This window comes from Grus americana, chromosome 19 (assembly GCF_028858705.1).
Source record: "Grus americana isolate bGruAme1 chromosome 19, bGruAme1.mat, whole genome shotgun sequence".
Lineage (NCBI taxonomy): Eukaryota > Metazoa > Chordata > Aves > Gruiformes > Gruidae > Grus > Grus americana.
In genome coordinates this window covers 5,627,847-5,646,498 of record NC_072870.1, presented here as the reverse complement: position 1 = coordinate 5,646,498, position 18,652 = coordinate 5,627,847, and the positions used below count along the sequence as shown (strand labels likewise).

The following is an 18,652-nucleotide window of genomic DNA, read 5'->3' as shown; positions in this document are numbered from 1 at the left end:
CTTCCCACCCCCTGACAGCAGCCAGCCTCCGGCAGAGAAATCCCGGCCCCGGTTGGCGTCCCCTCTCCTGCTGCGTCCCTGCATGCTGGATGCTTTGAGGAGGCGGCCGGATGCTGCAGGAAACACAGCCTCGATGCTAGAGGAAAGAGTTACTAGATTTTTGCAAGGCAACAGCAAGCAAGGCTGTGCTTTCTACAGGAAACACTGCACTTACTCATCGGTCACATGGGGCTTTGCAGGAGGAAGGGTAAACCCCGAGAGCCGGGCAAGTTCCCGCAGGGACACTTACTTTGTCAGCCTAAAACCCCTCTGCTTTTACATTAAATTTGAGCTGGCCAGAGCCCAAGTCTGTTTGCTCGGCAGGTGAGATACTGCAACACTGGTTTTGCGTTAAATGCACAAACCTGCACGCTGGCACCTTATCACGTATGAATTTGACCTGAAACAGGGCGGTTTACATTTCCTGACCCCAGGGGCTCGGTGCTGCTGCTCAGGGCAACTCTCTGCCCTGAAAGAGCCACATCTTACCGGAGAAAGAGCTGGGTTTCAGCAGAGCAGGTCAGTCCTTCGTGACGACAGGAGGAAGCAGCAAATCTAAGCGTTACCCATACGCTGAGGCACACCAAGGGCGGAGACGCTGGTGGCTGGAGCACGCAGCTCCCCTCCATATCAAGCATCGACAGCACCGCGCTGCATGGGAGGGGGACCACGGCCCCGGGAGCTGCTCCTCCTTGCCCTCGGGCATCCTGCACACACACCCACGACTTTTTACCCCCTCAGTGCACTCCGGGACTTGTTGAACACTGAGCAGGTGCCAGCTCTTTTGTACGGACTTGCAGCAGGGCAGCTGCGGTCTAAGAGACCGGCTCTGCCTCAAGCTGGAGGTGTTCACCTGCGGTCAGAGAGCGATCCGAGGGGGTTCAGCAGTCCCGCTCTCTCCGGGTGACAATGACCCCAAAGAAACTCAGCTTCTTGTAGCCATCAGCAAGCACGCACCAAGCAGAGTAGCTTAACAGAAGAAGGAAGGACCCTAGGACAACAGATACGCTTCGATTCTACCACTTAAGGGACACCAGGCCACTTTCTATACATCGCCAGGTACCAAAATTTGGTAGCAGCCCTGCCTGGAGCAGCCGGAGCCTGAACGGGCAGATTTAGTTGAGACTCTGCGCACTTATTTCAGCACAGGGCCGTTCCTCCCTGCTGTGCTCTTCCTGGCAGGCCCCGAGCAGCAGTGCCCAGACCCTCCTCTACTTCCCGGCCACCAAGGCAGCCTGGGGGGCAGTGGTCCCGGCAGTCCCATGGGAGAGGCACCTCTGGGGGTGCAGGGGCTCCCACGAGCCCTTGCTGGGTCCACACAGAGACGTTTCACCTTGTAATGAGCCGTAGGAGAGCTACGTACAGCTCCCAGTGCAAGGCAGGAAGGTCTCCATCCCTGGAGAGCAGATTCCAAGTCCCCTTTGGGGCAGTCTTCTGCTTCTGTCTGCCAACGAGGTAGAGCCTGGACCACAGAGGAGCCCAGCATGGTTCACCTGGGCCCCTCTCAGCGCTGTCGGCTTCAAATACCTGGAATCCTCATCCCAGAGTCACCCGCTCCCGGCAGCCCAGCCCTACCACACCCAGCCCTGACCGCACCAGGGCGGTGTGGGCGTGGAGCTGGCCCTCTCCTCCGGCTCCGTCCTGCTGCCCAGCACATTGCATGACTAATCCTGCTCCTGAGCTCAGCAGCAGGTCAGTCCTGTGAGCTACACCCAGCCTTGGGTCACCTCTTTTGCTCGGGACAAACCAAGGGAACCCGAACAACCTGCAGGCTCACCCGCAGACCCCGATGCGGCATCAGCTGGGGACTGAGCTCCAGTGCTACGGCCCCCCCCAGCGCCCCCCCCCTCCTGCCAGGCAGGTCCAGGCACCCCACAGGCAACAAACTTCCTAAAGCTGAACTGTTTAGCAAAACAGAAAGTTTAATGCCTCTTTTGGTCTTCTCTAGTCATCTCTCAGCTCAGTGCCACCCCACCGGCAGGGGAGGGCCCCGCTCGACAGCCCCACCGGCAGGACTGCCTGGCAATCCTCCAGCCAAGGCTCTGTCTGGAGGCTGCGAGGAGACTTCTTCATCCCGGTCGGGCTCATCCTCAGCCCTCAAATCCACAGGATGCTGCAGACTGGCTCATCCCAGTTGCTCGGGGCACAGGTCCGGCTGACATCCAAGGTCCCGGTGACAAGAAGAGAGTGGCTACATTCAACAGTTCTTCAACTGGCAGCTTTAGCTACTAGAGAAGGACATAAAGCTTGCCACTGAAGAACTGGTGCTGGTTAGCCAGGAGCAGGGTGGCAGGGCAGCACCTGGGAAGGGAACACACACATCAGAGCCAGGATCGAACCGCACCGGGCTGAGACGTCACCCACAGCAGCCACCCCAGGCGCAGAGCTGCTCCTCTCCCCCACCCCAGCACCAAGTCCTGATCCACTGCCTTGTCCTTCCCCCAGGAAGCTTCTGAAGGCTGAGATCCCACAGGATCCCCCCCCCCCCGTTGCAGGGGATCCACAGGCAGCTCCGACCGCCACTCTTCCCATCCCTCCCCTTTCCCAAAGCGAGTAGTGCCAGCACCTGCAGCCGGCCCTAAAACGAAAGCAACGGGCAGGGAAATCAAGGCTATTTCTGCCGGAAAATTAGAGATAAGGTAACCTGCTCCAGCAGGGCCCGGCAGCCGCGGCAGGGAGCCTACCACAGGTAGGGGTTAAGGCAATCCCTGGCTGCTCACCTCGGGCATCCACGCTGGCAGGGTCCCACCTGGCCGGGGGCCAGCCGCCGCCTGCCGGGGAAGACACTTTGTCAGGCGGCTGTTGCCAAGCCGCTGCCAGGGGAATTTTGGGGAGCGCAGCCTTCTTCCGCGTCATTTTGTCAGAGGACGAGGATGTCAGCCCTGGGGTCAGCACGGGACCTCGCTGCTTCCCCCTCCGCTCAGGGAAAAAAAAAAAAAAACCAACCCCTTTCCCACACCGCCGGGTGTTTCGGCCGTGGGGACTGAGTTCTGGGAAACCCCCGCATGTCTGGCCGTGCTGGGGGGACAGATGGCCCCACTGGGGGACAGACGGCCCAGGGAAACCGCCCAGCTGCCCCACAGCATCCTCCCGCCAGCGTCACCCCAAAGGCACTCGGGATCCCAGTTGGTCCCGGCCCTTCGTGGGTGGCGGGGAAAGGCCAGGGTCCCGGTGGGTGTCGCGGCGAGGGGCTGCGGGGAGGCTCACAGTGCGGGGCCGGTGGCGGTGGGGCGCAGCGGTGGCGGCGGGGCCTGGCGGGGATGCCGAGCATTCCTGGCGTGCCGGGTACATCTGGTCCGGATTCCAGCGAGCGGGTCCCGGCCCTGCTCCACCCCCGCCGGCCCGTGAATCAGCACCCGCCGCTCAGCCACCGGCCCCGCCGGCACCGGGGGCTGACGTGGGGGGGGGCTGCCGGTAACAGGGCTCTTCCCCACCCCTTCTCGGCACCGGGGAGGGCCCCAATGGGACCTCACCTCGCTAACAAAACCCGTTGTGTCCCCGCCGGAGCCCCCCTCCCAGTTTAACGGGGTCACACCCCCCCCCCCCAACGTCCCCACTCTCGGTAAAACCAATTCCCCGCCCCCCCAAACGGAGACAGCTCCCCTCCCGCCGCTCCACAGCGAAGCCGGTCCCTCCGGTCCCTCCCGGGGCACCCCGCCGACCTCCCGCCCCCTCCGCTGCCCGGGATGCTCCGGTCCGTGCCCACGGCGGGGAGCGGCCTCGGGTCAAAGTCTGCCCCGCCCGGTCCCTGAGTGAAGGTCACCCTCGGGGCGGCCACCGCCCGTCGCGGGGCGGCCCCGGCCGCGGTCCCAGCCACCCCACCGGCGCCCCCGGGAGCGGGGAGCGCGTCCCGGTCCCGGCCCCAACCCCCCCCCCTACCCCGCCCCGTCGCCACCGGGGGCGAGGCCGCCCGGCCCAGGAGACGCCCACGGAGCCCCAGGAGGGTCGCGCCGAGCCGAGCCCCCCACCGCCGCTCTGCCTCAGGGAAAGGTGACCTTCCCCGGCGGGACTACCGGGCGCGGTGGGGCTGCCGGGCCCCCCGACCCCCAGCGCACCGGCGGACCCCGCGCGGAATTCGGCTGCCCGTAACACCCGCCCCAGCGCGGCCCCGCCGGACCCACCTGCGCGGCGCGGCCCAGCGCCACCGCCCCGCTGCGGCCCGACCCGGCCCGGTGCCGCCGCCTCCCCCCACCGCCCCGCGCGCCGGCTCCCGTCTCGGATCAGCTGGCGGAGTCATGACGCAGCCACCCACCAGCCCCACCTCCGACCAATCGCCTCCCGGGACGGGCGGCACGCGCCCCGCCCCCGCCGCTCCCGCCCCCGTCGCGATTGCTGCTCGTTCCCGCCAATGGCGACCCAGCACGGCCCGCCGCTCAGCCAATGGGAAGGTAAAGCCGGCGCTCTGCCCTGCCCTCCCCGCGGGGGGAGCGTTGGGCTCTCCCCCGGCCAACCGGCGGTTGCCTAGGAAACGGCTGGGCCCGCCCCGCCGCGGGGCATGCCGGGAGGTGTAGTGCGGCACGGCGCTCCCGGCATGCCCCGCGTGCTGTGAGTTGGCATTTTCAAGAGGTGAGGGAGGCGGCTCTTAAAGGGCCCGGCCCGCCCGGCGGGCCCCTGGCGGGGCGCGGCGCTGTCGCGGGGCCGCTCCAGCCGCCCCCTCCCGCCCTCGGGCGGCGCCGCCCGCGCCTTTCAGCGTTGGGGCCGGTGACACAGCCCCGATTCCGAGAAGTTGCTCTAAGTCGGCGGCCAATCAGAAGTGAGCGCTCGCTCCGCGCACCAATCGGCGCGCGCGGGGGGCGGGGCCGCGGGAACTCGGCTGACCCCGATGACTTGGCAGCGCCGCGCGATGACTGGACAACTTCTTTAAAGGGGCCGGTGCCCTCCACGCCGGCCGCGGTGGGGGAGGCGGAGACGGAGGGGCGGACGGGCCTGGCCCGACCCGACCCGGCAAGCGGAGCCCACCGCAGCCCCGCAGGCAGCCGCGGCGCTCCCGGCCAGGGTCCGGCTGGCTGCTGCGGACCGAGCCGAGGGCGGGGCGGGGTCGGCGGCTGCGGCGCCCCTTTAAGGACGTTTCCTGCCCTTCGCCCCAGTAACAGCTGATTGCAGCGGGCAGGGGGCGGGGGGCCAATGGGCTGCCTCCACGTCCCGCCCACGTGACTCCCACGCGCTGCCGCCGCCGCGCCATGCGGCGCTGCCCGGCGGGAGCTCCCTGCGCCCTTAAAGGGGCCGCGGGACGGTGCCTGGGCACGTTCCCCGCGGGCAGCGCTGCACCCGGCGGCCCCGCGTCTGGCGGCAGAGCCTCGGGCGTGGTCCGGACGGTGGCTGCAAGGACCCGACCCGGCTCACGGGGACCGGGACCGGGCAGCGCCCGGCTGTCTCGCTCTGCCCCGGCAACCTGCGGGGACCGCGCCGGGTCCTGCGGAGAGGACGGCGGGAAGGCCCCGGGGCGGGCGGGCTGGCCCCGCTTCCCTTGGCGCCGGCACTCACCTGCCGCCGGTGGGGTCCACCTACCGCCGCGGGGACCCCTTTAAGGCCGGCTGCCTCGTCAGCTCGGCTCGCCCGATTCCAGCTGACAGCCCGGAGCGCCTTTGACGTCACGGTGACCTCAGCCGCGTCATGCCCCGCCGCCTGCCCATGTATAGGCACCGCGCCCCCGGCCTTGCGCAACCTTCCCCCTCCCCCGCTGTCGCCGGAGGGAACCTGGCCCTGCGTCCCGAGTGGGGCTCCCGGCCTCCCGCTGCGGCCGCCCCCCGGGGTACCAGGGCTCGGCGGGGGGGGGGGGGTGGCGGGGGGGGTGTGTGTGTCCCGTGCTCCCCCCCCCGCTCCCCCGCAGCCCCGCGGCCCCCCCCGGGCACATGGCGGCGCGGTGGCCGCATGTGACCGCCGTCACCTGACCAACATGGCCGGGGCCCGCGCCGCCCCCGCCGCCGCCCGCCGCGGCTGAACCCGCCGCCGCCGCCAGGTAACGCGGAGCCGCGGGCCGGGCGGCTGCGGGGGCCCCCGGGGCGGTGAGGGACCCCCTGAGGGGGGAGGGGGGGCGGCGGTGAGGGCGCCCGGGAGGAGGCCTCGGGCCGGGGGGGGGGGTCTGGGCTCTGCACCCCCCACCCCACGTACCCCGGTAGCGTGGGGCCTGTGGGGGTCCCGGGCACGGTGCCGGAGGCTGCCTCTGTCCGGCCGTGGCCGCTGTCTTGGTGCTGGGAACTGCTCCGTGCCGACGGGCATCTTCCCGCGTGTCGTCCCCCCCGGGGGTGCCACCGTGTACCCCCACCAGCCGTGGCAGTGCCATCGCGTCCCCCGCACCGCCCTGGGCTGCCGAGGTGCCATCCCATCCCCGCTCCCCGGCCCTGGGGCTGCAGAGGCCCCGTCGCGCCCTCTTCCCCAGCACCGCAGCTGAGGAGGTCCCATCATGTGTGCCCCCCCCACCTGCATCGTGTCCCCCCTACCAGGGGCTGCAGAGGGCCCATCGTGTCCCCTTCCCCAGCCCCATGGCTGTGCAGGTCCCATCATACCCCCCCCACCGTGTCCCCTTCCCTGGCCCTGCGGCTCTGGAGGTCCCATCTTGCCCCCCCCCCCCCCCCAGCCAGAGCCAGTCCCTTATCAACCCCCACCCCTCCCAGACAGAGCATCTTTTGAGCAAGCTCCTAAAAACAGCTTCCCCCCCCGCCCCCGGGTGGCAATGGGGAAGCGAGACTTGCTGCGTGGCACCCGCTTGGCGGGGGAGAGCTGGGGCTCCTGCGGGGAGGGCAGGGGCGGTGCTGCTCGTCTGCTCGCTCACAGCCTCTCCGGGCCGCCTTTCTTCCAGCAGGACCCAATATGGACGGTTTCCTCCAGAGCGTGGAGAAGGACCTGAACATTGACCGCCGGCAGCTGGCCGCCGCTGCCGAAGGGACCCACGTTACCGCCTTCGTCCCGGTGAAATGGCTGGCGAGCCTCAAAGAGCGCCGGGTGCTGCCCGGCCTGTGCCCGCGGCCAGAGGGGCTGAGCGACGTGGAGGTGAGGACGTTCCTGCAGCACTCTGTGCAGAAGCTGCCCACGGGCTGGACCCGGGTGGAGATCCATGGGCTGCGGAAGGAGCGGCTGATGTACCCCCTGCGGGTGCAGCCCCCCGCTTCCGACCAGCGTAATGGCAGCCCCGAGACCCTGCACAGCTTCATGCAGAATGTCGCCTCCCAGAATTACCGAAACCTGTGGTGCCGGGCTCACTGCCTTTACGTGCGGCCGTACCGGCACACTGATGCGCCGCCCACCATGCCGGCCCTGGACGCGCTGCGGGCTGCCCTGCAGAAGGCTTACGGCTGCTCCGTCCTTCAGGTGGGCAAGAGCGTGCCCGGTGCTTCCCCTGCCAAGGAGAGCGTGGCGGCCACCAAGGGGGTGCCCTCCTGCCCCAACGTGCTACAGGCCGAAGCTCTGCTCGAGTCGGCCAACATGCTGTACGTCATCTACCCTTACGTGCAGTACTGTTTGCACGACATCGTGACTTTCAGCCCGGCCAAGCTCACCAACAGCCATGCCAAAATCCTCTTCCTCCTCTTCCATGTGCTGCAGGCCATGAGGGCTTGTCACCAGGCGGGTCTGGCTTGCGGCGCCTTTTCTCTTCGGGACGTGGCTGTGGACGAGAAGCTGTGCAGCCGGCTCCGTGTGAACTTCAGAGAATACGAGGCACCAAAGAAGGAGGAAGTGAATCTGGAGGCTGGTCTGGAACGAACGAGCGAGCAAAGCAGCGCTGGCGTGCGAGGGCAGGAGGCGAGGTGCGCTGCTTGCCAGAAGGACCTCCGAGACCTGGTGTTACAGTGGGTACATGGGCAGGTCAGCAACTTTGACTACCTTATGCGTCTAAACAGTTTAGCTGGGAGGAGAATGGGAGACCCCAATTATCACCCGGTTCTTCCATGGGTGGTGGACTTCACTACCAAAAACGGCAAGTTCAGGGACCTAAGGAAATCCAAGTTCCGACTCAACAAGGGAGACAAGCAGCTGGACTTCACCTATGAGATGACCAAGCAGGCGTTTGTGGCTGGTGGGTCGAGTGGGGAGCAGCTCCACGTCCCCCATCACATCTCCGATGTCCTTTCGGATATCACCTACTATGTGTACACGGCTCGGAGGACACCCAAGGCAGTGCTGTGCTGCCACGTGAGGTCCCAGTGGGAGCCCAATGAGTATCCAGCCAGCATGGAGCGCATGCAGAGCTGGACCCCGGATGAGTGCATCCCAGAGTTTTATACGGACCCCTCCATCTTCCGATCCATCCATCCAGACATGCCTGACCTGGATGTCCCGTCTTGGTGTAGCTCCTACGAGGAGTTCATTGAAGTCCACCGCATGCTGCTTGAGAGCCGAGAAGTTTCTCAGGACCTCCACCACTGGATTGATCTCACTTTTGGGTACAAGCTGCTGGGGAAGGATGCTGTCAAGGAGAAGAACGTCTGCCTCCATCTAGTAGACAACCACACGCATCTGACAACTTACGGGGTTGTGCAACTCTTTGACCAGCCGCATCCCAGGCGCATGGTGGGACCTGCCTACACACCTGCTGAAGCTCCAGCCATTGCCCGGCCTCTTCTCCAGAACATCAGGGAGACTGTGTTTTTGGAAGATATCCAAGGCCAGGTGATGGATGCGGTTAATGGGCTGGTCCTGGAGGCTATTCCTAGTGAAACCACCTGGTCTGGGGAGAAAACCATCGCTGGTGAGGATGATTTAGAGCAAGGCACAGAAGCCCTGGATTCAATTTCTGCTAACAGTAGAGCTGCTGATCAACCCTGTGCCACTGTGCCTTCAGCGCAGCCCTCCGCCCTCCCTGCTTATGCCACCGAAGGGAAAACCTCAAGTGTCCGACCTCTCCGTCGGAGCAAGGCAGGGGCTGTGGATCAGGTTGACGTGAAGGTCACGCTTCCTGAAGGCTTCAATCCACTCCAGGCCCTGGAAGAACTGGAGAAGTTGGACAATTTCTTGGTTAAAGGCTTAAGCAGTGAGATGCAGCTAATGGAGCAGCCGTGGGAAGAGCCACCCCTGGGTCTCTCAGACCTCTACCAGAGGGACATGCAAGCTTTGGGCATTCTGGTAGCTGAGATTATATTTGCACCAAAGATTCGTCCTTCGAAGCCTGACACGTCCTTGTTGGAGCGGTTCCTGATGGTGCGTAATCTGTGTCGCTACCATCCCAAAGAGATCCCGGCCCCGCTCCAGCACGTGCTGCACGTCCTGCTGCAGCTGAGCGTGCCGGTGGAGAAGCTTCTGAAGACCAGGCTGGGCAAGGGTGCGGTGCAGTTGTTTGAATACAAGCCCATCTCCCAGGGCCTCCCCCCACCCTGTCCCACGCAGCTCCTCAGTCCCTTCAGCTCTATTGTCCCCTTCCCCACGTATTTCCCAGCCCTGCACAAATTCATTTTCACCTATCAGGCAAAGAAGATAGAGGATGAAGGTCAGGGCCGGGAACTTGTTTTCCAGCTGTGGCAGCAGCTGGAGGGGATCCTTTCTGAAATCACTCCTGAAGGCTTGGAGATTCTTCTGCCCTTCATATTATCTCTGATGTCCGAGGAGAATACCGCTGTCTACGCAGCGTGGTATCTCTTTGAACCTATAGCTAAATCCCTAGGTCCAAAGAATGCCAATAAATACTTGCTCAAGCCATTGATCGGAGCGTATGAGACCCCCTGCTACCGCCACGGCAGGTTTTACCTCTACACAGACTGCTTTGTTGCCCAGTTGATAGTGCGCCTGGGGTTGCAGTCCTTCCTCCTGAACCTGCTGCCGCACATCCTGCAGATTCTCGTTGGCATCGAGAGCTCTCGGGAGGAGAGCAAATCCCTCCTCGGCACGGCTGAAGATGATGAAAGTGGAGGGGAAAGCCCAGTGTCATGCGTGTTTGGGGAGGAGATCAAAATGGACGTGGAGCACAGCTCCGCTGCGCTCGACCTCCTCGACTACACCTCTGGCGTCAGCTTCCACGACCAAGCCTACCTGCCCGAGAGCGAGGACTTCCAGAGCGGCCTGTATGTCGGGGAGTCCCTGCAGCCTCAGGAGCAGGAATCGCTGAGCCTTGGGCGGCTGAGCGATAAGAGCAGCGCCAGCGAGGTGTCCCTGGGAGAGGACAGACCTGCGGACGGGGATTCCCAGAAGGACAAGAGCAGCTTGAAGTCAATGGACAGCAGCCAGGACCTGAAACAGAGCGAGGACTCGGAGGAGGAGGAAGAGGAGCGTGATGAAGAGGAGCACGATGACGCCGCGGTTGATGCAGAGCTGACGGTGGCCGTGGATGCTGGTGCCTCCGTGGACGTCACCCTGGCTGATGACAGTAGCGAGCCAGAGGACGGAGAGGGAGAGGAGCTGCCAGATCACTCCGATGACAAAGAGCAGACAATGCTCCTGGGTAAGGCCCTGCTAGCCTTGAGCCTTTCTGCCGAGCGTGGCAGCGAGTGGGAGAAGGGGAGAGCCTGGGAAGAAGTGGGTCCAGATTTGGGGGTGTCTATGGTCCTAGCTTGGGGACAGCGATGAAACCAGCGTAAAATGCCAGGTTTCCGCTGAAGTGTGTGGAGCTGAGACCCAGGGAGCTGCCTGCAGTGCAGGCAGGGTCTGGGCAGCAGCCGGGTGATAGCTAATCTGCACCGTGCCGGGCTCTGTCCTTGCGACTGTTTTTTGTTTTGCAGACACAGCCTGTAAGATGGTGAGGTGGCTCTCTGCCAAGCTGGGCCCTACTGTCACGTCCCGCTTCATCGCCAGGAACCTGCTCCGTCTGCTCACGTCCTGCTACGTTGGTAATGTCTGCTCCTCGGACCCCGGGGTCCCCGAGTGCCCCCAAACAGTCTGCTGGGGTGCCTTGTGGCTTGGGTGTAGCCTGCTGCTTCAGCTCATGGTGTTGTCTCTGGGCAGGCCCCACCAGGCAGCAGTTTGTACCAAGCAACGATGAGAACGGTCCCCTGAGTACAGGAAATATCTACCAAAAACGGCCAGTGCTGGGAGATCAGGTGTCCAAGCCAGTGCTGGCCTGTCTCGTGCATGTGGCGTACCTGTACGGAGAGCCCGTCCTCACCTACCAGTACCTGCCCTACATCAGCTACCTGGTTAGTATTGCTTTTTCTCCTCTTTTCGCACGCGTCGGGGCGAAACCTGTGTCCAGGCACAAAGGGAGGATGCGCAGAAAATAGTCCGGCCTCACCAGAAGCCTCCTGCATAAAAATTTGTGCTGGGTTCAGCTCCATCTGAGCAGCTCTGGCTGCGTTGGCTGAGAAGGGCTGTGCTGATGCAGGCGGGAGAGGCACTTTCCCCCCCAGCCATAACTTCCGGACCGCTTCCAGCAAAGCGTGCGGCTACGTACGTCGGCTTCGCTCTTCAGCAAGCCTCGGCCACCGTGGATCTGCGTCGGGCTGCCGCAGCCCCTCCTTCCCCATTTCAACCGGGGGCTTTCCCCGTCCAGACCCTTTGCTGGACCGAAACCAGAGAAAAAGGTTTTCTTTTGCTTTGCTGGGTGAGCGTGCCCGAAACGGAGCTGGCACAAAGGTGGGATTGTGATAACGGGCAGGCGGAGCAGCTTGGGCTGCTGCGGGATTGCTGGAGCGAGTGGGTTTAGAGGTCTGTACGGGTAGATAGGGGATGAGCTGGGGAGAGGCTAAAGGAGGGTTTTCAACTGTATAAAAAATACTGGCAAGACTTACAAACTTTTCAGTTTGAAATTCGTAGCTGAATAGCAAGAAGAAAATGTGTGTAATGCAGCTGGTTGAAAAACAAACCAATTTTTCATCAAAAAATGTTTTTGAATGCTTTAAACAGGCTTATTTTTCATATTGCTCCCTTTTTAGTGGTTATAAACACTTTGGTTATGGATTCTTCTTTAAATGGAAAACTTCAATAGCTTTTTGATAATTTAAACGTAGGGGAAAAGAGGCCACAGCTGTTCATTTAAAGAAAACAAAAAGGCATTGTCAGTTTTTCCAATGTTGAAGAGGAGATTTTTCAGGGGAAAAAATCCCATTTTTCAGCAAAATCATTCTCCACCCAGTTGCAATCATAACTCCAGCTGTTTTGCTTCGCTTTACTAAACTTATTGCCTGGGGGTGCCGGGGGGATTAATACCCCAGTGAACAGCATTTGGCAATCTGATATTAAAACGATGAAACTTGCGGGTCACAAATAGGATAAAGTCAATCCTTCTTGCAGGATTTGGCAGAGCAGATATTTTGTGAGAGGAAGAGCCTCTGTGATGAGCTGGAAGATGGCAGGTGTACAAGAAATATAGCAGAAGCTGGGAATTGTTTGTGGTTTTTTGTTATTGGCTCGCTTTTCTTGGGTGTTCGATTTGTCTAGGAGTTAGGAAATAGGACAATCTAGAAAGAAATCTTTTAGTGTTGCTGCTGATGTTGTTAACTCTTTGGCATTGCTGTAACCGGAATCGGTACGTTGTCAGCAAAAATAGGATGTGCTCTTCTGCCTCATGAAGTTATTAGCAGCTGGGTTTCTAGAAGTCAGCAGCAGGTTTGCCCATAATTTGTCCTTGGACGTTTCATGCAAAGACTGCTCCTCTGCAGTCTGCGCATCCAGGCTCAGCATGGCACAAGAGGAAGATGCTGATTCTTGCTTTAAGTCGCGTGTATGTAAGAGGTTTCCCCTCTTCCTGTGCTGGCAAACGATGCTCTGCGGTGTCCAGGCTGGTGATGGTCTGGGGCAGTCCAGGGTTGTCTCTCTTCCCTCTGAGTTTCCCAGCTGTGGGAGCATCCTGCAGGGAGATGCCCCTCCAGAGGATGCCTGTGAGCTTGGGGATGTTGTGCCCCATTCTCCCCAGGCCGATCTCTGGTGCTGACGTCTGTCCGTCAGTTTTCGGGCTCGTCCCTTGAGTGCAAGACACAAGTTGCTGTTGAGACTCGGTGCTCAGGTTCCTCTCCCCAGGGCTGTGTCCAGCACTTCCATGCTGAGTTTTGAGGCTGAGCTTGGGTGATCCTGGGATCACCCTTGATGTGTCCTGCTGGGGGAGATGGTGGCCCTGGCACTGGAGGACTCCTTTGCAGGTTGCACCCACCGGTGGGTCTGGTGGTGGCCGGCTGAACAGTCGGAAGGAGGCAGGGCTCCTGGCTGCTGTGACGCTGACTCAGAAGATCGTGGTGTGTCTCTCGGACACCACGCTCATGGACATTCTCCCCAAGATCAGCCAGGAGGTGCTGCTCCCCGTCCTGGGCTTCCTCACTTCGCCGGCCGTCGGGTAAGTGCTGCAGTTCGCCGTGCCTTCAGCCGGGATCGGCACAACTCAAAATTGGGGATTTGGAAATGGTTCTGTGAGGGCCTTAGTGCTCCTGGGGTTGTGGGGCTGCTTCTGCCCTGATGTGCACCTCCTTGCACTGGTGCACAGCGTGCACGTAGAGCTTGTGCTGCTCAAGACCTGATAACGCAGACAAGGCAGGAAGCATGAAAGAGAGGAGGGGAAAAGGGATATGTGGTAATGGATGTCCTCTTCAGTTTCCCCAGTGGTGCCCAGGCCCGTATTGTCCTGTGCGTTAAGACAATCAGCCTAATTGCCTTGATCTGTCTGCGGATTGGGCAGGAGATGGTGCAGCAGCATTTGAGTGACACGGTCAGAAACTTCTTTGGGGCATTCTCATTGCTGCAGGAGCTGCAAGACCAGGTGAGTGATGTGGGAGAGGTCTTCCTGCCATCCTCCAGTACCCAGCCGCAGGAATGTGGTGGGCGTACCTGCACGCACCAGTACCGGTGTCAGCAGCGTCCATCCCAGGCTGTTTGTGTAATTAATTATGGGGTGAGAGCATCTGATCTTGGGTATCTTCCTGTTTTCCCTTGTCCAGGGGTTGACGGCGGAGTCACTGAGCAGCTGTGAGGTGCCGGTGATGGAGGTGCCCCTCTCGGATGGGAAGCTGCTGGCCCTGGATCCGGCCGTGCTGATGGAGTTACAGAAGGTGTTTAACCCTGAGATGGCCTACATCACCTACATCCCCTTCTCTTGCTTGCTAGGTACGGCTTGGCCACCATCTCCTGGGATTTGTGAGAGAGCTCTGCGCTCTTCCCATGCGTGCTGGACCTGAAATCGGAGGGCGTAGAGCTGCTGGGGGAAACCCACAGCTTCTACGCTGTGCCTTGGTCTGCTCGTTGGGTCGGGAGCTTCAGGCTGCTTTGGCCAGGAGCAGCGTGAGTGGCTTGTGGGGGACATTGCGTTCACAGCCCCGTGTTGGTGGGGGGGATGATGATGATGGAGAAATTCCTTCCCTTGGAGCTGCATTCTCTCTCTTCAGGTGATGTTATCCGGACAGTGGTGCCCAACCACTTGCTGGTTGAGAAGTTGGCCAGCATCCACCTGGAGAATGTGAACCCGAAGAGCCTGCAGGCGGTTAGCCTGGAACAAACACCGAGCGCAGCGGGCTCAGACCAAGATACGCGAGGGACCGAGCCATTCTCCAGCCACCACGAGGACTGTCACTCTGGTACTTTTGGGAGCGTGCTGGTAGGGAACCGCATCCAGGTCCCTGTGGACACGCAGCGCGAGGGTCTTGGCTTACTTCGCCTCAGTGCTGGCACGGATGGCTTTATTCCCAGCTCATCCAGCGAGGAGAATGCCCTGAAGCATGACCTTCCTCGCAGCACCCACATGCTGTGTGGGAACTGGCTGGCCTACTGGCAGTATGAGATCGGGGTGAGCCAGCATGACCCCCGCTTCCACTTCCACCAGATCAAGCTGCAGAGTTTCTCAGGGCATTCAGGGGCCATCAAGTGCGTGGCACCGCTTGGCAGCGAGGACTTCTTTCTTAGTGGCAGCAAGGACAAAACTGTCCGCCTTTGGCCCTTGTACAACTACGGGGATGGCACCAGTGAGGTGCCGCCGCGCTTCACGTACGCTGAGCACAAGAAGTCAGTTTTCTACGTCAGCCAGCTGGAGGCATCGCAGCACGTGGTGAGCTGTGACGGGACCGTACACATCTGGGACCAGTTCACAGGTAAGAAGGGAAAGGGTGAGGGCTGGCTGGAGTGAACTGGTCCAGTCCTTAAAGACAGAGGGGCCATACTGAGTTTTGATGGCTCCTGTTAAAAAACAGCACAGAACTGGAGATTTGCGGTGTGCCTTCTCTGTACATCTACTGCTGTAACTTCTCCGTCATGTTTTTGCAGGCAAACTTCTCCGCACTTTTGATGAATTTGACAGCAAAGTCCCCATCACAGCTGTGAGCACCATGCCACCTCCCTATCACAGCATCTCTGTGGCCAGCGCAGACTCCGTGCTGCGTTTCATCGATCACAGGAAGCCAGGACTACAGGTAGGGAGTCTGGTGCTCTGGGAGCCACCCTCCTCCATCCGTGTGCTTAATGATGGGATCGCAGCTGGCCCAAAGCCAGATGTGATGCCTCCACGAAAGGCAGCTGGACCCCAGGGTCTCTTGCCCCCTTAATGCTGAATCCCCTCGATCTTTGCCCCCACCCCAGTAGCTGGACTTTTTCTCTTGCAGCATGAGTTTCGCCTGGCCAGTGGGGTGAGCACCGGGCTCATCCGCTGCTTGGCTGTCAGTCCTAACGGGCGCAGCGTTATGGCTGGCTTCTCCTCTGGTTTCATTGTGCTGCTGGACACCAGGACCGGGCTCATCATGCGGGGGTGGCCTGCCCACGAGGGAGACATCCTGCAGATCAAGGTGAGAGGTTCAGCTGGGATCAGGGTGAGGGGCTGCTTCGTGGGCCTCATCGTTCCACTGAGCTTATGTGGAGCATCCTTCTGGCACGCACTGCTTGGCAGGGCTTGTCTGCTCCTTCCTCTGGGCGTTCCTCCATCCCTTGCTGTATCCCGAAGAGGCTGCTCAGGCTCTCCTGCCCCATGGTTAGTGCCGTGGGCGGCTGTTCTTGGTCCGACCTGTGTTGAACGGAGATCAGCCCTCCCAGGTGTCTCAGTCCCTGCCGAGCAGGTCTGCAGCAAGGGGCAGAGAGGAGACACGTCTCCTGTGAAGAAGCGAATGTGTCGCTTTCTCCGCAGGGCTGTCAGCCCCCCTTGGCGAGTGTGGCTCTAATGAGTAACTCTTGTCCATATTTACCCGCCCTCGGGGAGCAGCGTTGGGGCTCCAGTGTCCTTGACCCAAATGCAGGTTAAACAAAGTTCACTGGTGTGGGTTGTTTACCCTCTCACTAGCTCTGCTAATAAGCAGCTCCAGGTTTCTCCTACCCTCAGCAGTGTTTTCTACCGTAAGAGAGCCTCCTGATTCCTTTTCCCGAGAAGGAAAATAATTTGGCAGGTGGTTTGATGGAGAGGGAGACCGCACGGTAATATCTTTACCCGCTGCAGTAGTAACAGATGATAAATTAGTTGTGTTGAGTATCAGGATGTTGAGAAGAGACACAGCCCAACTCTTAGACACTTACTTAGAGGAGGTTGCCACCTACCAGCAAGTCCTGCAGCTTCCAGTGTCCACCCAGATGCCTTGTTAATACTGCTCGGTACCATCAGTTGCTTGGAAAAGGCTGGGACTGTCCCAAGGGATTGCACTGGGATTGTTGGATTATTGGCAGCTACCCGCTAATCTCATTTGTGGGATGAGAGTGGGAGTTTTTACTGCAGCGGTGGTGTTCACTAGCCTTTCCTCTCCTGCAGGCCGCAGAGGGCAATGTGCTGATCAGCTCCTCTTCGGATCATTCCCTGACTGTCTGGAAGGAACTGGAGCAGAAACCTTTGCACCACTACAAATCCGCATCCGAACCTATCCACGCGTTTGACCTCTATGGCAACGAAGTGGTCGCTGGCACTGTGGCCAACAAGATTGGCGTCTACTCCATGCTGGAGTCCTCAGCCCTGCCCACCAGCACAACCAAGCTGAGCTCGGAGAATTTTCGGGGTACACTGACCAGCCTGGCGGTGTTGCCCACGAAATGCCATCTCCTGCTGGGCTCGGACAACGGTGTCATACGTCTCCTGGCGTAGAGACCCCCCCGGCCCAGGAGCTTGTGGCTGTCCCACAGCGCTGGTGGTAGAGCTGAAAGCCGGCAGCTTCGCTTACGGAGGAGGCAGACTTAGATGTTTCTGAACAGAGGATGCAGGGGGGAGGTGTACTTGTCAGTGAGCACTTGATAAAGCATCTCTAACCTCTTTCTGTATCTTTAAAAAGAAAAAAGCCATAACTGAGAAACCTCCACTGCTGCTGGGAGAAATTCTGGGCGTTGTAGGTCACTGTCACCCCTGCAGAGAGGCCTGGAGCTTTCCGTACCGTGTGTGCCTGATCCCCAGGGGACTGTGAGCTGCCCTCCAGGGTAATATGGACCACAGGTATCCTCCCCCCTTCGGTTAAGGGGTAAGAGGTGCCCCTTGACGAGAACACGACAGTATAGCTACTGCCATCTGCACTTACTTACCCTTCACTTCCACTCCTGAACCACTCAACAGTCTCACTAGGATAGCTTAAGCTGGGCCTGGGAACTGCTGCCTTCGGAGCTGCGTGGTGCCAGGCATCTCCTCCTCCTGCAGTCTGTGTTCAAAGCCCAGGCGATGTACTCTGTTAACTTTAGGTTCTGCCGGTTGAGTTAGATCCCGTATGGGAGGAGGAGAGGTTAACTAGAGCAGTTCTGCTGCCTTACTGGCTCCAGGGCAAAGAGTGGAATGGAAGTCAGCCAAGGCAGAAACCCCATCTGCTCCGCCAGTTCATTTAGGAATGGGCTGCTGCAGAGGGACAGTTTGGGAACCTGACCCTCTAGGGAGGCCAGAACTAGATGCTTCCATGAGGATTTTGGCTTCTGGAGCAGTAGGGTAGGGGTGGACTGTTGTTGGTCCCTGCCTCAGCAGCACTGCATCCCGTGATTATCTAAGGGGTGAGGAATGCCGTGTATGCCACGCACTGGCAGCGTTTCTCAAGAAATCCTCCTCCTAATCCTCTCCTTTGTGCTGGTCAGGCTCGTGGGGAAGACAGGACAGCAAAAAGGTGCTTGGTCCCCTCCTGCCCTTGTAGGGTGAGAGTCAGGAGGCATGATCCAGCAGAGTCTCCTCCTGACCTTCCCTTTGGGACAGCACTGCCTGTTCCCACCCCAAAGGCGAGGAGAGCGCTCTTTGACCCAGCCGTAGGAGCCGTTGCCTCATTTCTGTTGCAGCCCTTTTCCCATCCATCCTTCAGCCTAGTCAGAGCCAGTATCAGGGGAGCGGGAAGCTCTTGGTCAGAGGAGGAGCCTGCTGTGCGTTGTCCTGGGAGGGGAAAGGGCTTTCACCCAGCTGCCGGTTCATCTGAGCCACCTGCAGTTGGGACGGCTGCCCTCTGCTTCCAGGGAGGGTGGGGAGGTGAGCAGTTGGCCCTTGCTATCCTTCCCTACCCAAGGGGAGCTCTCAGTCCTGTGTTGCCTATTAACCGTTTGCAATAGATGTAAATATTTACTTCTAATAAAATCTTTGAAAAGATGCAGAGCCGGGTGTGCAGGGAAGCTCTGTGCGGTGCGGGACGGGGCTGGGCGCGCTGGCTGCGGCTCTCCTGCTCTGGCAGCCAAAGCGCAAGCTCTGCGTTCGGGCACCTCTCGTGTTCCTGGAGGAGGGATGCTGTGAAGATGCCCTGGATGTAAGGTAGGACTCTGCTGCACAGGGACTTGCATCTGCTTTCCAAGGGGAAGCAGCTCCCCGTGTTGCAGCGGCACGTCCCAAAGTAGTTTCTGGTGGCAGAAACTTCTC

The 18,652-nt window shown here is 60.6% G+C and overlaps 1 protein-coding gene across 2 annotated transcripts; it reads left to right on the top strand.

Annotated features, from left to right (window-relative positions):
• The first annotated feature begins 5,556 nt into the window (after positions 1-5,556).
• WDR81 (WD repeat domain 81) lies at positions 5,557-18,392 on the top strand. Of its 2 annotated transcripts, none has more exons than XM_054847594.1 (11): positions 5,557-5,998; positions 6,842-10,408; positions 10,686-10,793; positions 10,909-11,099; positions 13,038-13,228; positions 13,483-13,648; positions 13,827-13,992; positions 14,271-14,969; positions 15,142-15,287; positions 15,477-15,656; positions 16,604-18,392. In XM_054847594.1, exons 2-11 carry the CDS (start codon positions 6,850-6,852, stop codon positions 16,928-16,930), a joined length of 5,733 nt encoding a protein of 1,910 aa, XP_054703569.1. In that variant the 5' UTR covers positions 5,557-5,998; positions 6,842-6,849; the 3' UTR covers positions 16,931-18,392. The 2 variants fall into 2 exon arrangements, with proteins under 2 accessions (XP_054703569.1, XP_054703568.1); XM_054847593.1 differs by having other exon boundaries at positions 6,839-10,408.
• Positions 18,393-18,652: the final 260 nt, after the last annotated feature.

Excerpts from the sequence above, each read along its gene's own strand:
- WDR81 (XM_054847594.1), top strand. The coding sequence starts at position 6,850 with ATGGACGGTTTCCTCCAGAGCGTGGAGAAGGACCTGAACATTGACCGC. Across the intron at positions 10,794-10,908 it reads GCTCACGTCCTGCTACGTTG|GCCCCACCAGGCAGCAGTTT; the intron begins GTAATGTCTGCT and ends GTCTCTGGGCAG. Across the intron at positions 14,970-15,141 it reads CATCTGGGACCAGTTCACAG|GCAAACTTCTCCGCACTTTT; the intron begins GTAAGAAGGGAA and ends ATGTTTTTGCAG.